At 41.8% G+C, this 22,991-nt stretch overlaps 1 protein-coding gene across 3 annotated transcripts in view; it reads right to left on the minus strand.

Annotated features, from left to right (window-relative positions):
• LOC133487774 (cadherin-4-like) overlaps positions 1-22,991 on the minus strand; it is a 342,915-nt gene that overhangs the window by 13,533 nt on the left and 306,391 nt on the right. For all 3 annotated transcript variants that reach the window (XM_061794893.1, XM_061794884.1, XM_061794902.1), the window contains 3 exons: positions 19,428-19,684; positions 9,484-9,626; positions 890-1,129 (listed from right to left, as the gene is read on the minus strand). In XM_061794893.1, coding sequence (XP_061650877.1) covers positions 890-1,129; positions 9,484-9,626; positions 19,428-19,684 — 640 coding nt within the window. The remainder of the gene's footprint in view (positions 1-889; positions 1,130-9,483; positions 9,627-19,427; positions 19,685-22,991) is intronic.

The raw sequence follows: 22,991 nt of genomic DNA on the forward strand, positions 1-22,991 counted from the left end.
TACAACCATCCATATTATAAAGCGCTTCTCCACATTTGGATCGAGCAGAAGTCTATCCTAGCTGACTTTGGGCAGGTGGTGGGGTACATACGGTACAGCCTGGCACATATAGAAGAACCGCCAGTCACACTAACATTTACGCCTTTGGACAATTTAGATCAATTAATATAATTACCGTGTTTTGGAATGGGGGAGAAGGCTGAACCGCTTGACTGTGAGGCAGACGTGCTAACCACTTGGTCACTGTGCTACATCATTCAGTAGAAGAGCTGGCTTAAAATTTTGTCTTTACAAAGTTAACGAGGTACTATAATTTAACATGAATACATGTTTTTAGTAGAAGAAGTAATAGATGTCAGTGATGGTGTAACATTTCATTTACCACTTCTGTGCAGGCACGTGAGTTCAATTCCCACTCTGTGAATTTGAGTGAAAAAGGTTGTGTCTCTACATGAGCACTGAGATTTACTGGCAATCAATCCAGGATGTAGTCTGCCTTTCACCTGAAGTCAGCTGGAAATGGGTTCTAGCTTCCCCTGACCCTGATTAGGATAAGCGATGTCGAAAATGGATGGAGGGATGGATGGATGTTTGCATTGAGGCTGTAGCTTGCAGTGGTATAGAACTGCACTACTACTAATACTACTGCATTACATTGAGAGCTGTGCAATAAGATTTTTCATAATTAATCGACATGAGATGGGCTGACTATACATACAATAATTACATCAAAACTGAGCATTGAAGTATTTGCAAAGGAACGTGTCACCTCGTGTATTAGCGACCATAGAAGAATCTATTGATGAGGCCAGTCAGTGTAGATTCCCCATGAGAGATAAATATTGTCATATTTTGGGATCAATTTGGATATTTTTGGATGTCCGCTTACCACTGATTCGTGTAATTGTCCAGTTGCGTTTGATGCTTTCAGGATAAGTGGGCAGCTCAAAGACAAAAGGCCCAGCGTTGGAGTCAGTATCGGCGTCAATGGCAGAGATATTGACACCGTTGGCATTCTTGTTCATCTGCTCACAGATCTGAGACTCCCTGAATATGAGCGCTGGGGGGTTGTCATTAATATCTAACAGATAGATCTGCAGTGTGCCGGTGCCACTGGCTGCAGGAGAGCCTGAAAACAAGAAAGGAGAAAATCATGTCACATCAGAAGGAACAGATGCCAAGAGAAGATGTGTGCTATGAAAAGGAAACTGTGTGAGTGTGTGTGTGTGTGGTGGGGGGAGGGGTGATGAGGGGCGTGGGGGGGGGGGGGGTATGGTGGGGGCGTTGTTGGGCCGGCAGTTTAAGTCAGACTTATTGTCCAAACGATATGAAGATGAAACGTTGAGAATCCTCTGTAATAATGTGTGTGTGTGACAGGAATACATTTGACAGTGGTGCTCTCAAACTCCTCATTTAGCCTTGCAGGCAAAACAAACACATCAAGGTCGATGAAGATGTGGCTGCAGCTCATCTACTTGCCAAAAGATGCACATTAACGATGACTGTAACACAATCAAACAAGTCCTTTTCTGTGCGTCTTTATGCAACACTACTGGCGATACTGTAGTGACTCTGACCCAGTTGCCAGAACCTTCCCCCACCTGGATAAACTGCATCCTTCGGAGCCACCCTGCTGTGAGACTCCTCCAACAAGACGCCTCGTGAACCCTAAACTAATTAACATCTCCCCTCGAAATCTTGGTTCGCAGTCATCAGAGTCCTTTCTTCATTTGAACTCACAACAGCCCAAAAGGGACCGATCGACGACGGGATGCAAATACAGCAACAAAGTTTAATATCCAAACCTGCACGCAAGGCACCGCCCACTGGCGTTGGAGAGTACTGCAGCTCGTGAACTCTCATTTGATGTTTAACCAAGGATAAATGTCTGTTATAATATTTCACGAACTCTGCAGAAATTTTCTAAATGTATGCCTTGATGTCTGGGTCAGTGTGTCAACTTTATAAGGGCAATTGCGAGATTTTGAGAATTATTTGTCTTGATTTGACTCCGAGCAGCATGAAATGTGAATTGAACCATAAGCAGTTGATTTGCCAAAACTAAAGTATAAACAGCCGATATGCTTGACCTCTGAGTACGAGAGAGTACCAAGTTGAAGTTATTTTATGTTAATATATGATTTTTAACCCATTTTATCAAATTTGTAGTCTATATTCAAGCTCATGGGTGTTGTCTTCTCCAGGTCGTCAATCCCTCTTGCCCATGTCCCGCATCTGGGGTATTTAACTCGAAACTCCCACCTTCTGGCTCTTGTGTTTTTTCTGGCTTCTCAGTTCCCCAGCCACGGGGCAGCCGTGGGCCACCCCACCCCTTTCTTTTGTTCGGGCACATGGCTCGGCAACTGCGAAGGCCGGGATGAGAACAGACTCGGCTTCCCAGCCTATCTGTGGGCCACCACCAGGCGATCAGAGCAGCTGCTACTAAGGTACCAGGTACGCTTGCAGCCAAGCGTGATCACTCTGAAATTGCCATCGAGCCACAAAAAAAAGGCAGGAAGAGAGACGATAATTTTCTCCCAGCAAGGTGTGACAAACAACAATTTTTCTTCTTCCGCCTCTTTTGTTTCTTGTTTGATTTTTCTACATCTTTTTTCATCTTGAACCAAATCTGTCTCCTTGCTTCCTGAGATGCGCCCAGAGAGAGACCACCACCCACCAGCTTGAACCTATGCTCGTGAGTAGACATGGCAAACTTTTGCCAGACTTTAGTCCAACACACGATGTTCAAGTTCCCTTTTCGTACGCCTATTTTCCTTCTTTTACCATTATTAGTGTTATTTTCTTCCTTTGGTTAGACCCCCTTTGTGTGTTTCCCTCTAGATCCCTTGTAACTGTCATTAAAGGTCAGAGGACAAAGATTTAAAATTTTTCTTGATAACTCTAGAACCCCTTTACAAAGCACATCTGCCATTTCGAAGTGATTATATGGCAGATATACAGAAGTTAAATCGCGAAATATGATGCAGAAGGCCCCTTCTGCTTTTTGCATCGCGCACCTTCCGGTTTTCGTCTCTTTCCGGCGCTGTGACGTCACACAAGCCAAACATCCTGTTCATTCGGCATTGTGTCCTATTGGTCCATGCTGTTGTTACCGTCCTTGTATGTTTGTTGTATGATTTAACGATGTCACGATGGTTTATTGTGTGCCATTTGGTTGTACAAATGCCACACAAGGCAGCGGCAAGTTTTTTTTTTTTTTTGGCTTTCCAATTGAAGAAGGAATACGTGACCAGTGGATAGTCAAAGTCACTCGACAGGGGAAGAAACATGCTCAGCTATGGGTGCCTAGCAAGCATTTCAAACACTGTGCCGATCACTTCGAACCGACGTGTTTTGAGAAAGCATTGGATACACGTGTAGTTAGGCAGAGACTGAAACCAGCTGTGGTCCCAACTATTTTTCCTACGTCCATCGGGATCTCCACCGCTCGCAGCCGCCAAGATGCAGCAGTGAAGCGGCGCAGACAAGGGGTGAGCATTTCCTTGTATATACCTACGACTCTATTATGGTTACTATGCACAGGGGAGTCGGAAAAAATTACCCACACAGTACTTTTCAGTACTGTTGTCTGTACATTTGCCTATATGACAAGCCAACAGACACACGGCAAAGACTTTGTGTGCGGCGTGTTACAACGCTACTCGAGCGAGGGGCACACAATATATAGGAATACTGCATACTATGTAAACCCTTGTGCTGTGTCACTGAAACATATATGAATATATAATATGAAAAGTCGTGCTCAAAAATATTGGCACCCCTGGTGTGGCATTATTTCAAGCCATGGAGTGTATAAAAATACATGCTTTTGACATACCGTCACATGGAGCCAGTGGCCACTCTCTTTTTCTGTTGTACAGCTGCTACTTGGCTGCTTGTCGTCGTCACTGTCTGATCGGCTCAAACGCTTTGACGATGCCAAGTTCAGTTGGGTGCTCCTGCACGTCGAAATCCTCCTCCTCCACATATTCCAACGTCATTGCGTATTGTGTGTAGCGCGCTGTGTTTGTCAATTGCAACGTCACTTCTGGTAGCCCTTGTGGTGGATAGAGTAACCACACCCCGGTGTCTTGAGCTTCGGGTATGTTCGGGGAGGACTCGATATGCGTCATAAAAACCTAATTTTCAGCTAAACTATGGTTGAAAACGTGCTGGAAGTTACGTGCATAACAAATAAACAATGCAAATATGAATTTTAACTGACCCCATAACATCTTTGTCATCTGACCTTTAAATATACCATAAAATTCCACTCTTGGTTGTATTTTTTGTATGAGTTTAAGTAAGCCTCTGTCATCTAGAACTCAAAATTTCATAAAGTGTAGCAACCTTCAGATTACAAGACTGATAAAAAGGTTTCTCGTCACTCTCCCTAAATTTTATAAATATAAAAAGTGACGTGGTGCCCCTTTACTGGATAAAATAGTTTCATTTTTAACGATTAAACTTCAAATTAAACTAAACTGGAAGTAAAGCAGGTGTCGCTTCCGGCTTATTCTTTTCTCCTAAATTAATAAAAAAATTTATTCAACCAATATACGCTACAGATACCTACAATAAAGGCATCTCTGTCTGCCAATATACTATAATATTTTGGAGTTCTTTTCTAGTCCTTTGTATTGGTCCTAAATCTTTGCATACTGCTAATGTGTCAGTTCAGTCAGCTCGGTTTAGGGTGATAGGGTGATTTTCCATTTGAAAATAGCACGGCATGCAACATGCCACATTGAATGCATCAACGACAACAATGAAGTACAACAACGTTCTACTATATTTATGATTCAAAAAGGACATGAGACAAGTTTCACTCAGAAACCAGACTGAACCTCAGCTGAAAGACACTAGAAATAGTTATAGTTATTACCTGCAAGATATGCATTTTGGAACAACAACATCAAGCATCAAAGCTGTTTACAATTACTATCGTACACTCACATGAATGAAAGCTCATGGTAATCTTATGCGGCAATCGGGAAACAGCTCTTTTTGTTTTTTCCCCCTTCACTTGTGAAGTGTAATTTTACTTGTTTTATTGTGGTTAAAACAATGCAATTATTGTAAATGTGTGAATTTGTCAACAAGGTACCGGTAAGTGGTAATGTTTTTGATGAATGATTAAATTACAACACTTTGATTAATAGGAGTCAGGGAAGAGAGCGTGTAATGCATAATGGGAGTTTCAGCTAACTTTTACTTTCAAATACACTAGTTACATAATAAAAATCATACACTTTATGAAGCCTAATTCAACAAGTTCCACCATCTTCCACAATACCGACTGCCGAACCAGTGGCTACCAGTCAATTCATTGCACACTATCTACATGATATCACGGTACGTAATGCAGAAAAACTCATAACTGTTACACATACACAGAAACAAACACAATCATAGGGAAATACACACAAACATATTTTCCCATTCCACTGCTTTGCTAATCCCAGCCATGTACGGGGAACAAGACGAAGCAGCTTGCCATGGTTGATAGGAGAATTATGTGGGTTTTAACCAGCTAAATAAATAATTATGTTTGTGTAAGTTCCTCAAAAGGATTTGAATTCAGTCCTTTCTGTGACAGCGGCTCAGGCATGTTGAGGCACGGTAAAGAGACTGGCACGTGTTCTGCAAATCACATATTTGCACATAAACAAAAGCATCAGCAAGGAACTGTGTGTGTAAGAGGGTGTGAGGTGATATAATTGTGGTAGGGCGAGACTTTAAATCATGGAGATACAAGCGCACCTTGCATCCCGCTGTCACCACCTCCCCACGTCCCCTTGCACTGTAGCTGCTACTCACTGTCTCACTGCAATTCTTAATTCTGACATAATCCGGCTCATGTTGTGACGGCTGGCGCGTCAGCACCACCTACAAAGTCAACATGCACATAACCCTGACGGGCCTACGGCTCATGTTTGACTATGGGCCCATTCTGTTATTAAGCACCTTGAGTCATAGAATAGTCACTTTCGGAAAAAATAAAGTTTACATCAATCAAGTTTGGCCCCTGACTGACTGCTGCAAGAAGGGCTTTATACAACCATACATTTTTAAAGAACCTATTGTTGCCTCGAGGAAATAGCTAAGGCATTAATATTGAATGAAAAGACCAGGAAATAACAAGGAAGGATGAAATTGTTAGCAAATTAGAAGTCTGTGAAGTCCAAACTATAGGTGGGTGTCAACCTGAACCCTAGCATTTTCTGTTAAACAGCAAGTTACCCTTAATAGCATTCGCCGCTGTCAATCATAGCAAATACATGGATTGATATATTCTTATGTTTTGAATGAGAACATTCAGACATGCATGTACTTTAAAATGAACCAATGTTTTTAAGTAAACTAAACTTAAGGTAAACAGCCAGCTGCACATCACTGATAAGGCAATTTTGAAAAAAAGAAAAAGCAGTTGGGAGTTAGTCTGTACTCCCATTTGAGAAAAGGGCAAACATATTGGTTTGTTGTGATTGAGTTTGTGCTCATTTAAGCTTGAGCTTCAACTTTGAGGCAGAACAAATGATATATATGCCACATGGATTGCCTGAGAGGGAAGGAGAGAAGGACGGCGTGTATGGCCGATAAGAGAGAAGAAGAGAGGATCAACTAGCAGCATGAAGCCCAAATTTACGCTCCTTCCTTTCTGCACAGCACATCCTTTGACTTCATGTCCTTATTCACCTCAAAATCTACTCAAAGGCATCCATTGTTTAATCCTTTAAAATAAAAAAAACAGTTAACAATACACAAATCATTTCCTTCCTTCCTTTGGGTCATGATTGTATTCTCACATGTAGTTTGTGGGTGAGAATAAGAAAGAGTAAGTCTGCAATAACCAGATGGAAAAATGAAGTTGTTGCCTCCATTCAAGGAGAGATGATGATGTTGCTGGGGATAAAGTTCAGTTACCTGAGCAAATGTGCAGCCACTGAAGAAGTTCACAAATGCTAAAACAGACCTTGCTTAGTTCAATAGATTTAACTATAAATCATGTTGAGGAGCAAAACAACAACAAAGCCTCTAGGGATGCTGGGCCTGTTTCCACCTCCTCCTCTTGGGTCTGGTTGTGTCCGTATTGCCGGTTTGGGGGGTGGGGGTTAGCTGTAGGGTGGGGGAAGACCCGCAGGAGTCTAGCCTCTTAATTCACACTGCATGTTTTTAATACTCACACTGTACATACTTTGCACATTAGGCACATTCACATCTCATTAAGGGTCCCCCTGGGGGACTGGCATCAGAATCAGAATCAGAATCATCTTTATTTGCCAAGTATGTCCAAAAAACACACGAGGAATTTGTCTCCGGTAGTTGGAGCCGCTCTAGTACGAGAACAGACAGTCAATTTACAGAACACTTTGGCGACAGAAAGACATTGACAAAAAAAACAAAAAAACAGTCACTGAGCAGTAAAGGGTTGCTAGTTATCTGGTAATGCCGGTACATTTTTTTTTTTTTTTTTGACAATTGTGCAAAAAGATGCAGAGTCCTCTAGCACTTAGAGCAGTTGAATGACTAATATTGCAATAGTCCGGTGCAATGACCATTGTGCAAAGGGTGCCGAGACTTCAAGGAGTGGATGTGGTTTAAAGTGACGAGTGGTGCGATAGTCTGGGACAATGTTGGTTGTGCAAATGTTGCAGATACTCCGAGTGGATACTGCGAGCCTCATACTCTCTGCATGAGGCTTGATGGGGCAGGCGCCGGGCCGGGTGCTGTCCCATCTGTGTTGGTTGACGGTCTGGTCACCCCTCTTCTCTGCCCTTCTGGTCTTCCAGTTTTAATGCATCATACACCCATCTGTGGTTGGGGGCAGTGGCGGGCACTCTGGCATGCTCTCTGGCCCACCATGCCTTTCCCCTGCGGAATTTTAATGCACCACATACATTCGCACATCCTTTGGGAAGCTGGTTGGCCTGGGTGGGGGTGACGGTTACGGGTCATCACTGCCTTGTGACCATCTCACCTTACCCCCACCAGTCTCCCCACACACGATCAAGGCACAGGGATAATGGTTGCCAGTCGGGGACCTGGTAACCATAGTAATAGGGTGGGTGGTGGGTATTCACATTGCTCTTGGCTTGACTCCTGAGGGCTGCGCCTTCGGTTGTTGGGCTGCGGAGAGATAGGGGTCTGCCTCTCTCCCCACTCTTAGGGCCCCACCTTCCTCTCCCCTCTCTTGGCACCCTCGCCCATCCTTACTTACGATGGGGGCTTAACATGAGCTCGCTTTTGGCAGGCTATGACCCTTTTTGGGTGGCGGCTGGCTCCTGTGTTGAGCCCTATTGGTGACTGGGGCGCCCATGCTCTCCAGGGGTGGTGGGGGTGGTGGTGCAGTGCCCGTGCCCTTCCCTTTAGGACTGGTCGGGGAGCTTCGGATGGCCTGGGGACTTCTCCTATGGGGTGGGTGACGTCCCCCTGGTTGGGTCCCCTACTTGGCCCCCCTTGTGGGTGGAGGGGGCCGGGCCCACCCTTCCTCAGTGTCCAGGCTCAGCAACTGCGTACACCAGTTGACTAACATGGACTGACTAAGATTGATTGACACGCTATAGGCTTTAATTGCTTGTTCTGGGACCCCTAATAACAACACAGGTTATACTAACATATCAGCTCAGAGGTTCTTACAGGTGTTTAGACACTAAAAAAGAACCCCATCACAGCACTCGTCAGTAGCATTGCCTTGCTCATTTCCCACATACTGCCCTGTCCTGCCCTTTTTGTCCTCTCTCATCCTAATCTCTTGGTTCGTTATTGCATGTCCTCACCGGGTCTCCCCCCCATCCACAAATAAGAACACGATTTGACTGTCATAATGTTACTTGTGCTCAAATATCTAGATTAACTATTGTTCTGCTTTGGTTCACACCCCTATTCCCTTGTCCACTCAGTCCCTCTGTCTATCCTCTAAAACCATTTTCTGGCCGGCTGCATTTTCAAAAAACAACATAATAATAAAAAAAAAAAAACTAAAAATAAACAGACTTGAGTATTTCCAACTGCCCTGTTGGACAGCAAAGCTGTTCCAGCACAAAATGTATACAGAGCCACCATTCTGCAAGGCCATGCAGGTGAACAGGACAGGTAAAAAAAAAAAAAAAAAATATATATATATATATATATATATATATGAAAATAGTTGCAATGCGATTCTGCGGGTGTCCACTGTATTCATTTATGTTATGTTATGTTATTCCACTACCATGTTACTCCACTACCTTAATCTGCTTGTTTTTTTTTCTTATGCAACCTTGTTGAGGTAATCAGAAAACATTGTTTACATAGCAGTGTCTTGTTCTGAATATTTTCTATATCGTGTTCATATGAGGTTATTCATGACTCCAGTGTTAGTTATTAATATATTAGAAGTGAAAGAAATTCTCTAAAGTAAAATATCAGAGGAACAACAGGGTCTACATATTAAAGCCAAGTACAATTATTCGGAACACATGCATAAAAAGAGGTTCTTACCATTATCTGTTGCCAGGAACGTAGCTTCATATATATTGTTTTTCACATAGACAGACTCCCTGTCGAGGATTGCCGTGGTTACTATCTGCCCATTGGTTCTGTTAATTGACAACCAGTCTGCAGGGTCATTCAGCTTGGAGTACCTAAGCACACGGGCACAAGTCAATGGAGAAGTTGGCATCACAGTTTCCATGTTTTTACCACCAATTAGACATTTTCTCATGTGTGTGCATATATAGGTCTTGTTTCACAGACTGCTATGAAGTCATGAGTCCCTACCCATCATGGAATTTAATTCCTTATTGACTTCTCTTGCAGAGCTTACAGCCTCCAGTCGATTTCACCCGATTTTTTACTTCTCTATACTACTCTTTGTAATCAATTACCTTCCCTGTTTAGCACTATTACAACTGGCTGTGCGTGTGCTTGTGATGAATATATGGCGTCAGAAGTGTTTGCTTTGGGTAAAGCAGGCTAAACTCTGTGCTGGGGCCATGCGAAAATGGTTGCAAATTCCTGGAGACAGCATGTTCGGATATGTGTTCTGATCTCGAAACATGAAAATGGGCTCAGGTAGTGACCTCTGAGATAAAGGAAAAGCGAGGACAAGAGGATCTTCTTCCCTACTGCATCCCTATCTCAAGCTGATCTGACTGTTATTGTTTCTCATTTGTCGCTTTTGGCTCATTCCACAATTCCACTTCTCTCTAATCTCTCTCCCAACCCGCAGCGCCTCACCTCATCTTGCTCTACTTCATATTCATACTTTTTCTTATCCCTGCCAGTATCTTTTCATCTACATCACATTTCATTTGTCATTGGGCAACTTCCACCTTTTATGGTTGAAATCTCACTATATAGCTTGCCATTGTGAATGTTGGTGCAGCTTGGCCTTAAACAACATTTTTTCTGCACCAATTGGATTTTATTTATGAAACATCATTTATTTATTTTTTTTGCTTTGTCTCGCATCAAGGTGAATCAGCTTGGAATTGGCAGATGGGGTGGACAGGAGAACATAATCTTTATCCTGCAGCAAGGGAGGTGGGATTATCCCAGCAGGCAGTGGGCATGATTCTGAGTGAAGCAGCATGTTTCAAAAAAGGATCACAGAATTGACATTCCCATACTCTGGAGGCTTTCACAAGCCCGCGGACACTACCTGGCGGATTGTGAAATCGTCAGCAGGAATACCGTGAATCCATCGCAACAGGGTTGGGGGGATAAACCAGTGAGACAAGAGAAAGAGCTATTTTGTGGATAGGGAAAAAGGGGCTGAAAAGAAATGGCCCTGGAAGTACTGACATGATCACTACATGATCTGCATGTTATACCCTAATTAAGAACAAACCTATCAAGGCTCCCGGGGGCTACTTCACATTGGAAAATGCACAACAGACTGTGTTGCCAGGTTGGCGCGAATGACCCCAAAACGTATCTTACTTAAAACAAATAAAATAAATAAAAAATAAATAAATAAAGCAAACTGTCTTAATTAATATGCAGATTTACAACTCTAAAGGACTTGTAGTTCAAGTCTTTCTGAAGTATTCGGAAATCGCAATTCAAAACTGGCAACTCGGGTCGACTCAAGTCAAGTCATTTGACTCGAGTCCCCCCATCTCTGGTTTTTGGAGCGCCAACCTGACTGAAAAAGTCAGGTAAGACCTTTAAACATGTCAAACATTCAAACCCCCATTCCAATGAAGTTGGGACGTTGTGTAAAACGTAAATACAAACAATACAGTAATTTGTAAATCCTTTTGAACCTATATTCAATTGAATACACTACAAAGACGAGATTTAATGTTCAAACTGATGAATGTTATTGTTTTTTTGCAAATATTCACTTACTTTGAATTCGATGCCTGCAACACGTCCCAAAAAAGCTGGGAAAGGAGCAACAAAAGACTGCTCAAGAAACACCTGTTTGGAAGATTCCACAGGTGAACAGAGGTCAGGTGACAGGTGAGTATCATGATTTGGTATAAAAGGAGCATCTCCAAAAGGCTCAATCGTTCATAAGCAAGGATGGGGCGAGGTTCACTACTTTGTGAACAACTGCGCGAGCAAATAGTCCAACAATTTGAAAACAACTTTTCTCAATGTACAATTGCATGGAATTTAGGGATTTCATCATCTACAGTCCATAATATTGTGAAAAGATTCAGAGAATCTGGGGAAATCTCTGCACATAAGCGGCAAGGCTGAAACCCAACACTGAATGCCGATGAACTTCAAACCCTCAGGCGGCACTGTATTAAAAATTCAACAATCATTGTGTAAAGGATATTGCCATGTGGGCTCAGGAACATACTCAGAAAACTATTGTCACACAGTTCGTCGCTACATCTATAAATGCAAGTTCAGACTCTAACCATGTAAAGTCAAAGCCATGTACAGCATCAACAACACCAAGAAACGTCGCCGGCTTCTCTGGGCCCAGGCTCATCTGAGATGGACTGACGCAAGTTGAAAAGTGTACTGTGGTCTGACGAGTCCACATTTCCAATTGTTATAGAAAATCATGGATGTCATGTCCTTTGGGTCAAAAAGGAAAAGGAACGTCCGAATTATCAGTGCAAAGTTCAAAAGCCAGCTTCTGTGATGGTATGAGGGTGTGTTAATGCCCATGGCATTGTTAACTTGCACATCTGTGAATGCACTATTTATGCTGAAAGGTACATACAGGTTTTGGAGCAACATATGCTGCCATCCAAGCAATGCCTTTTTCAGGGACGTCCCTGCTTATTTCAGCAAGACAATGCCAAACCACATTCTGCATGTGTTATAACAGCCTGGCTTTGTAGTAAAAGAGTGCGAGAACTAGACTGACCTCCCAGCAGTCCAGACCTGTCTCCCATTGAAAATGGGTGGCACATTATAAAGTGCAAAATACCACAACGGAGACCCAGGACTTTTGAGAAAGTTGTACATCAAGCAAGAATGTGAAAGAATTTCTACAAAGCTTCAACAATTAGTGTCCTGAGTTCCCAAATGCTTGAGTGTGGTATAAAAGGAAAGGTGATGTAACACAGTAAACATGCCCTGCCCCACCTTTTTGGAACGTGTTGCAGGCATCAAATACAAAATGAGTGGATATTTGCAGAAAAACAATCAAGTTTATCAGTTTGAACATTAAATAATTTGTCTTTGTAGTGTATTCAATTGAATATAGGTTGAAAAAAACGGCTATTCCGATTAAATGTAGTGCACATGTATACACCAAATTGGAAGAGATCACATCAGAATGATTTCATTCTGAATGACAAAAAAGTCTGCATGGAAACACGGCTAGTGTCGGATCGATGGGGGATCCCCCCACCCCCCCCTCAAAAAAACAAAACCTTTTTTTAAAATCCCAACTAATTAATTTTCTAGGGGAACCGTGTCTCATTTGTGACTTGGCTGGTGTTCTTATGATATAATTAGCCCTGGCAAGTGAATGATCTTAGCAAGCGGCAGGAAGAAGTATGACATTTATTTTTCAAAGCCCTGACCCAGAGGATGAAAAATGTATGTCTCCAGCTTAGCCACGGCGGTTTGGGTAATCATTTATGCCTATGTCTCTGGTCCCGTGGTTCGACCTTAATGGTAAGGTGTCTGACAAGTGATGCATGATGCTTCCCCTTCGCTTCCTCTCCCATACGCACGCTCCCACCTAGTCCTGTCCACATTGCCTTCCTCCTATCCCCAACAGGATGCTGTCAGCTTTTGTCTCCTTTGATAAGCACTTGTCAAGCTCAAACCTTGACCCACAGTTAGCTAACATGCTCGACTCCTTTCTCTCTCCCTCCATCATCCCATATTTTGTGCCTGACTTTTAACTGTTTCAACACCCTGCAAAATCCTCTCGTCTCTCATGTATTCATCATCCACTGTCAGAGACATAACAGCTTTTTGTCACATACATAAACACGTGTTATGAGTCACACATTATACAAAATGATTCAAATGTCATGTTTAGCTTCCTGTTTGATGCATACCCAGATCAGCTGTGTAATGAAACAAGTTTTCTAGGGGTTGCACAGTGATGCATGAGGTTAGTGTGCCTGCCTCACAGTCAAATGTTTCTGGCTTCAAATTTCATTTTTGACATTTCAAGCGTTTTTGCATGTTCTTCCTGTGCTTGCCTGAGTTTTCACTGGGTCCTCATATTTCCTTTTCAAATATATAAAAAAGCATTTTAGGTTATTTGAAACATCAATTGCCCAAAGTTGTGAATGTGAATGACGATAACTGTTTCAGCTGCAACAGGTGCCAGCTCACCCGTGATCCTGAACAGGATGAATACTAGAAAAGTGATGAATGGGATTTATTTTTTTTTTTTAAGATACAGCTACAGAGGTTTAACTGAACTACATTTTAAAGGAGCAGTGTTGAATTATTGAATTTATTGAAGTCCATCTAAATGAATCAATAAAACAGAGATCTTCCTACTCTGCAGTGAAGTGATACCTTTTTGAGTTTTTGAGTTACGGGCCATCACTTGGTTGATTCTTTGCTTTGTGTTGTGAGACAATTTTTAGGTATGGGCCAGCTTTAGATATGCTGCTGCTTGAGGGAAACATAAAAAAATAAAATAAAGCAAATAAGGAACCTTTTTGTGGAACCTCTGTTCACCAGTAAATCAGTTTCTGAACCAAAATGTTTTTTTGGATGGGTTTAAAAATTCTACAAATTATGCTCAGTTGCTCTCTCTCACACAGCGTAAATTCACGTCATGTATTTCACATAAACATACGTATTATTATTATTATTTCGGTGTAAATTAGACCTCACTCCCAAGAAAATGAAAAGCGCAAGTGATTGTGCTATTATGAAGCCCTGGAAAGTGTCGATGTTCAGGCAGCACTCGCTGCGCGGACAATGTGAGATCCGCCACATATTGTTTTTATTGAATTATTTCTTCTGAAGAGCTTTAAACACTCTGCTTTGCATTACAGTCTGACTGCAAAAATGCAGTGTGCTGATCAGTCTCTGCTGGTGCATGTAACTGAGCGTTGCAGTACAAAGAACTAAATATTTGGAACAAACACACCACAAAAGACGCCCTCTTCACCGCTAGAGCTGTGGTGTGGGAAAGTCATCCAGTGGGGGTGCAGCGGCTTGGTGAGAGGCTCCAGGCTCAATATGTTTACTGTGATTTTGGGAGGCTGGAATGGATTAATGGCATTAATTTCCATCCATCCGTCCTTGGATCCATCCATCCATTTTCTACGCTGCTTATCCTCACTAGGGTCACGGGTATGCTGGAGCCTATCCCAGCTAACTGCGGACAGGAGGCGGGGTACACCCTGAACTGGTTGCCAGCCAATCGCAGGGCACATATAGTCGATAAACAAACAACCATTCGCACTCACATTCACACCTAAGGGCAATTTAGAGTCTCCAATTAATGCATGTTTTTGGGATGTGGGAGGAAATCGGTGTGCACGGAGAAAACCCACGCAGGCACGTGGAGAACATGCAAACTCCACACAGGCGGGGCCGGGGATTGAACCCCGGTCCTCAGAACTGTGAGGCTGACGCTCTAACCAGTTTTCACCATGCCGCCGCATTAATTTGAACGGATAAATCTGAAATTTGTTTGATCTGAGTAAACTGAGACACGAGCTTGGTCATGGAATGAATTAAACTCAAGGTAAAGCTACTACTGTATTCTCTTCTTGCATTTTGAAGGAAGATTGTGACTCATTGCTATCTACTAGCAAAGTTAACTTCCCAGGGTGTATTAAGTGCAGTTTTACTCTTTTTATGGAAACATAAAGAGCTGATGAGTAGGGCAATTAGCAAAATTTCCTTGTAGCCTAGAATGTTCTTCTAATTTCTGTGTAAATAACTGAAAAATGTCACTTTCCTCAAAGAAAATGAGAATGATGAGAGGAGATAAATTATTCTTCAATCCACTTAACTGCTGCACTACACCATGCCAGCAAAATATCACAATTTAGGAGCTTCTATAAAGTGTCAACTAAGATATATTGTTTGAACATCGTCATCGCAATGTACGTTTGTACAATAGTCACATCGCAGGGTCTGCTGCGATGTTGGTGTACTGTAATATAGAGTGAATAAGCTGTAATATTAAAAGTGATAAGCAAAGGGACCAGTTTGGACATGCTAATAAGAATAGCACCCATGTTACGGTAAATTATAACGCTTCAAACAAGACATGGAGCACCCCAGAGTGTTGCATACTTAGTGCATCTTCTTGTATGATAACTATGAAAGAGGATGCAGGAAACAATGTACACCTGCTGCATTTCTTCAGAACGAAACTACTGTAGACAGGCACATCGAAGATGCGTGAGTTCGTGAGGTGCATTCAGGGACACTGCGGAAATGGGAGCGAATATGTTCCTTGATTCTTCTCTAATACAATACATACCGTAATTTCTCTTGTATAATGCAAATTTTTTTCCCCAAAAAATTGTAAACAGTCAATAATGCACATTATCCAAAGGTATAAGGTAAAATGAAAAAAAAAACTTTCCACATTTTGCAAATGTATGCCGCCATCTAAAGGTTATGAAAAAGCTGTACACTTTAATTCAAATATGCCCCCGCCACCGAGAGGTTATTAAAAAGGTGTAGCCTACACTTTCATTCCAATATGACAGGGGTACGTATGACTGCATATATATATATACAGTTGTGCTCATAAGTTTACATACCCTGCCAGAATTTGTGAAATCTTGTTTTTTTTTAAGTACGACTGATGACTGAACAACACCCATCATTAATTTCTTTATGGTTATGTTTTGTTGAATCATACTACTTTTGTGAAATGCTTGACAGTTTAATTTGAATCCCATTAAAACTAAATTAAATGTGTTTCAAATGGCCCTTCATGTTTTCTTGAATTGTACCCATCTTACAAATTCTGCCTGGGTAATCAAACATATTAGCACAACTGTGTGCTTTCTCATTTAGTAAATAAAACTAGGGCTGTGAATGTCAACATAAGAGCAAGTAAATAAAAAGAAAGTATTACATGTTCAAATAAAGTGTTTAACTTCATCATAATTATTTGAAAAAACTAACAAAATACAGATAATACTTGTTTTGATCATATGGGTAGAAGCAAAATCGTGCATTGTAAAAATGCATGATACATCGGTAGAAGGTTTTTCCAGAATTTTGCGGTCAACTTTGGGGGTGCGTATTATACATATGTGCGCATTATACACGAGAAATTATGGTAATTGAAAAATTTCATTATTATTATGAAAATTATTATATGTATCATAATGCTTTAGTTAAAACACTGTACTGTGATAATATGGAATTATTTGTTTTGTAATAAATAAGAGTAGATATTTTGTTATCAGCAAAAGCTGCTGGGAATGTAAAGTTATTAATGTCATTTCAACAATGTTCCTGTCATACTGTGTTGTGTGTTTTCTAGACTTTACACCGATCTGATCGGCTTAATCGGTATCGGCCGATAATTAGAATTTTATGATCATCGGCTTTAATGTCATAATTCGCCGATCCGGTCAATGACGTCATTGATCGGCTCCGCAAAAGACATTTACTCCGCGTTGCCATCGTGTACAGTATATTTGAATTCAAATGCTAGTTTATTTTTAGCCTTTTCGCGTGTCTTTTGACGTAGTACTGTAAATATTAATTTTTAAAAAACATGTCTACGGTGTGGGACAGACAACACGTCTGGGACAGACAACGTAATGCGTGGATCAGACTACAAGACAAATTTGGTCTTTCACGATTGGTTAGACTACTGCAATAAAATCTTGTATTCTGATACCGCCACATCCCGTCTTTTATGATCACTGGGCTTTATCTTGTCAACTCATAAACGCGACCAGATACACTTGTTACCATGGCGGCGACATCGCGACACGTGTATGATAAGAACAAAATGGGGACAAACCTTTGGTGGTGGTCACCGTTGCTCGGGAGATTACGTTCATTTAAGGCTTGGTTGAGGTATGTTCACGTACTTTTAATATAATACCGCTCGCAAGCAGGCAACAAAACGTTTTGTAGGCTAACAAGCTAGAGCTAGTACAAACAGTTTTGCGTAAACGTCCCGGGGTGATGTTCATGCTCTAAAGTTTCGGTGTGTGTGAAGTAATTTAATTACAATAAAGTAATTCATGCCCTGCGACTGACTGGCGACCAGTTCAGGGTGTAGTCCGCCTTTTGCCCGAAGTCAGTTGGGATAGGTTCCAGCGCTCCGCGACCCTAACCAGGATAAGCGGTGTTGAAAATGGATGGATCGATGGATAAAGTAATTCAACTACAGTAAGTTAGTTCCCATTATTTGTGTCATGTTGTAATGTTGGTTTGACAAAAATGTCACAAAAAGTAGATACACAGTAATCACTGTATGTACTTCCTGCCATCTAAGAGAAGAAAAATTATTTGTTCTGTCTGTCACTATGCCTCACTGGCATGAATAGAGGACCAAAGATACATTATTTCTTGCAAATTAATAATTGTTTGAGCAGTTAAGTCAAATTTGGTAATTTCCACTGGCACCCCTGATGATTGCTTATGGCAGACTAATGTGCCACGGCACACTGGTTGGGAATCACTACACTAGAGAATGAATACTTTAAGATACTCAGTTTACAGTACACAAGTATATACAGTAAATTAACAAGTGATTTAAATAGACATATTGTTCCATCTTGTGATTGGATCGGTGATTGGTTATCGTTTTTTTAATCTCGCTGAACGGTGATTGGCCTCAAAAAGCCAATTCGTGTAAAGCCTAGTGTTTTTGTTTGCAACATACAGTCCTGTTTTTGTTTTAATTAATTAAAAACAAAACAAAAACAATTCAAGCAACACTTTTTTCTTGTTTTTGAGATTGTAGGGTGAAAGCTGCAGCTGGCTACTGGTGTGGATTGATTGAGTTGCAACAATTGGGAAATGAAATTTTGAGGCTAGTAGCCCGTCAGCAACATTCAGTATTGAGAAAAACAAAAAAAGAACTATGAAGTAGTTGACTTTTGGACTGGTGAACTTAGTTCAAAATTTAAACTTTGATTTTTGGAAAGGTGAATTGAACCTTGAATTAGTTCGCATAGAAAATGAACTTTCCCAACACTGATCTTATATTATTTCACATCACAATATATATTGCGAGTTTGAAAGAAATTGCAATGTCATTTTTTTTCAATATCACGCAGCCCTAGTGTCAACACAGTATAAAGTCAGTCCTGCAGATCTGTGAGGTATTGATATAAGGCAAATATTGAATGCACCACATTAGAATTTGGGAGGTCAATATCTACTGATTATGCAATATGCACTAAGTTGGGCAAAGTAACCTTAAAATATGTTGCTTGACATTTACCATCTAGAGAGGTTTAGCGCAAAGAAAGACCACGGAAGGTGGACATACCGGTAATGCTATGTCAAGTGTTTAGACTTTAGCCAGCAGTGCCTTTTATTTTCCCTTCTGCCTAACTTTAGTGTGTGTGTGTGTGTGTGTGTGCGCGCACTCTCCCGTTCATCTGTGTACGTGCGTGTACTCTATGGACAACCTAAAGAACAAACACACACACACACACATCCAATTAGCTCGGAAGCTATCACTTCCAATTAACCTTCAGAGCATCCTGATTTAGGGTTCTCCACCGGCTCATAAACTCTGCATGGTTGTCTCGGAGAGATGGATGATACCTTAAATATAGTCCCCTTGTTGAACTCTAACCCCTAACTACTAACAGTGAGGCGTTTTGGCCTGATGCCACTGCATAGGGGAGACTTTTTCAAGATGTCTGCTCATAATGCTTAACCTAAATGCTCAGTCAGGCAGTCTTTTTCAATACCATTTTCCTTCCAGTGAGCCCATACAGTAAGACCAAATAGGATTTGCTCTGTATTGAGTCCATCGTTTCTTGTCAGCACTCTGCAGGGTTTTTGATACAAAATTAGCACAATTGGATCTACTGTATCAATACCTGATTGTCTGCTGCATCTGTAGTCGATCAGGATCTGTGGCCGAAAAGGTTGTCAGACTTGTGCCAGTTGGGACGCCCTCCTCAAATCGGATGTGTTTTGGGTTTGTGGGGAAGTAAGGGGATTCATTGACATCCTGCACTGATATGGTTACACCTGCCGTAGACTGGAGGGAGGACTGGATCCCACTGGCCAGATGGGCCTGGTTGGACACCACAACTGTCAGCATGAAGGCTCGGTTCATCTCAAAGTCAACAGCCTAGAAGAAGAAAAGACGCAACAGAAGATTACTTTTGATGAAAGTTGTTAAGTTTTATCCTGATGTCACTTAGCAATATTTTTCTATAGTAATAATAATAATAGAAAATAGTAGGTTTTTTTCTTACCATGCCCAGCAACAATTATGCACTGGACACAGACAAATGTGCATCATTATCATTCTTATTCCAATGCCTATCCCAGCTAACACCCTAGAGCAGTGGCTCTGGCGGAATGCGGTCCGGGTCAGAATCCGGAAGCAGTCCCATACGGAGCCACACCATAGCCAAAAAAGGTTAGGGAAAGGTTATGATTAAAGACATACAGGGCACTTCTATTTTAAGTGGCGCAGCATTGCAGGCTTTACGGTAGTGACGAACCGTACCGACCGATCACATGTGAGTTCAGCCACCCCCTTCAGCCAATCAAATCAGATATCAAGCAGTGATCACTGACTGCGCCCAGCCCAGAGATGAGGAGAAACGTAGCAGGGAAGAGAGAAAGAGCCTTGAGGTATGTTCACGTACTTTTAATACGATACCGCTCGCAAGCAGGCAACAAAACGTTTTGTAGGCTAACAAGCTGGAGCTAGTACTAACGGTTGTGCGTAAACGTCCCGGGGTGATGTTCATACTCGAAAGTTTTGGTGTGTGTGAAGTAATTTAATTACAATAAAGTAATTCATGCCCTGCGACTGACTGGCGACCAGTTCAGGGTGTAGTCCGTTGAGATAAAGACGAAGAAACACCATTATGAAACAAAACATCAAAGTTTTGAGCAAACAAATATCATGAGCTGTGCCTTGCAGTTCCCTTGTTGGAGCTTGGATGGACCAGATCTTTTTTTAATCAGAGCATGAACATCAAATAAATAAAGAATATATATATATATATATATATATATATATATATATATATATATATATATATATATATATATATATATATATATATATATATATATATATGGGAGTCGACACACACCTGCCCCCATTTAAATTTGTCACTGCCCAAAAACCAACAACACATGCACTGGGCCCTACAGAAACATTATTTCCTTTATTCACTTCAATGACTTCATGAAGAAGCTGTTTGCTGACCAGACTTAGTGACTGTGTGTGTGTGTGCTAATTTTGCCACATCCACTGCCAAAACAACAGAAAAAATATCTGCAACTTACCACAAGGTGTTTTCTCATGTTAGAATTGGGCTGAAATATGCACGTTTGGGCAGTCACAATTTAAGAGCTGCATGACAAAGCTGTTTTTCCCCCAAAATGAGTCATTTTGATTGGCTCGCGAAGGCTACGTCCGCGGTCATGTGACTGCCTTGTGTCGTCTGATTGGTGAATTGGAGTCAAATGACATTAGTGATCCCGTTTGATTGCCGCAATGACGGAAGTCGATGATGGAGTCTAAAAATAGACACGCAGAAGCATTCATGGATAAATAAAAGTAGCGAACATCATGTCGCTCATTGTAACGGAGTAAAAGTATCGATCCTTCTTCACATGAATACTAGTAAAAGTACAGTGCATTTAAATTACTCTGACAAATACAGTTTATCGAAAACGTTACTTGAGTAAATGTAACGGAGTAAATGTAGCACGTTACAGCCCACCTCTGCCCGTGGTACACCAGCTCGCCACTTACACGTAAGCTACGCCAGTCCTCGCAATATTTCTGACCTCCATGTTCTTCCTTGTCCTCAGTGCTCCTTCCGTGTTCCCCGCCTTGCTGACCTCTTCCACCATGCCACCAAGCCATTCACCTGCTCACGCCACCGCCTGCCGCACGCTCCCTGTCTTGACAACCCGCCAGTACGCCTCAAGGATCCACCTCCAAATCTCTTCTCAATAAACCATCCTCCACAAACTTCTTCAGCCTGTGCCTGCTTCTGGGTCCAGTTAAAATTAACACCATCGTATCGTGACAGAATACTCTGGCCAGCATGGACCCAGCAACCAGGCGTTAAGAGAAGCACTCACCCATGGAGGACTATATCCGTGACTCCCTGGCTTCTGGACTCATTCGGCCTTCTTCTTCTCTAGTTGAGAAGAAAGATACCTGGATCGATTACCGTGGACTCAATGACATCACCGTTAAAAACAAATCTCCACTACACCTCATTGACCCCTCATTTGAAACCCTCTGTTACTATTCACCAAATTGGACCTACGCAATGGCTACCATCTCATCTATATCAGAGAGGGGCATGAATGGAAAACTGTTTTCAATACCCCCCTCGGACACTACGAATACCTGGTCATGCCGTTTGGATTAACCAACGCCCCGCTGTTTTCAATATAAACAGCACATTGACTGTCTGACCAGGGTAAACAACATTCTAGACCACTGTTATACCATGCTGAAAGACTCATATCGATCTGTTGCCCATGCAGCTTTGGGTTTGTCTCACCACTGTCTAATCCACTTAGAAGAAGAAGAAGAAGAAGAAGAAGAATCATCTTTTATTGTCATGAACATGCATGCATGCACACGAAATTTGTTCTCTGCATTTAACCCATCACAGTGAACACATACACATGTTAGTGATACCAACATATAGGCACAAACTTGAATGTGCAAATTCTGTCATGAAAATAGTGAAGAAGTAGACCAATGAAGCAAAGCTGGTACTACAGGACGATTTGGACTGGACAGATTGGAGTGTCATTGAAACTTAAACTGGCAGCTTGGATGACTACAAGGACACTGTGACATCCAATATCAGCTTTTGTGAGGACGCGTGTGTACCGACAAAGACGTTCCGCATGTTTAATATCACCAAGGTGTGGTTCACTGCTAAACTTCGTCAGGCTAAAAAGAATGCCTGTCGGATTAGGGACAGAGCTCTGTTCAAGCAGGCCAGCAAACAGATGACAAAGGAAATCAACATTGCTAAAAGAAATTATGCAGAAAAGCTGAAAAAACAGTTTGCTGCCAACGACTCTGCGTCAGTCTGGAGAGGATTACAATCATTATTCACCTACAGCAGACCATCTCCCCAAAACGAGGACAATGAAGGACTGGCTGATGACTTAAATACGTTCTACTGCAGATTTGACAAGGAAACTTTCACCCCCTACACCCTCCATTAACTCCATCCTCAAAAAGGTCCAGCACAAGATGTACTGTACTTCCTACGACTGCTAAGGAAGTACGGCCTGCCACAGGAGCTGTTGAGGCATTTCTATACAGCAATCATTGAATCATTCCGGCGTTCATCCATCACACTCTGGTGGTGCTGCTGCAAAGCAGGGCAAAATTCAACTGCAACGGACAGTTAGGCCTGCCTAAAAGATTATCA

Source organism: Phyllopteryx taeniolatus, chromosome 1 (assembly GCF_024500385.1).
Source record: "Phyllopteryx taeniolatus isolate TA_2022b chromosome 1, UOR_Ptae_1.2, whole genome shotgun sequence".
NCBI lineage: Eukaryota > Metazoa > Chordata > Actinopteri > Syngnathiformes > Syngnathidae > Phyllopteryx > Phyllopteryx taeniolatus.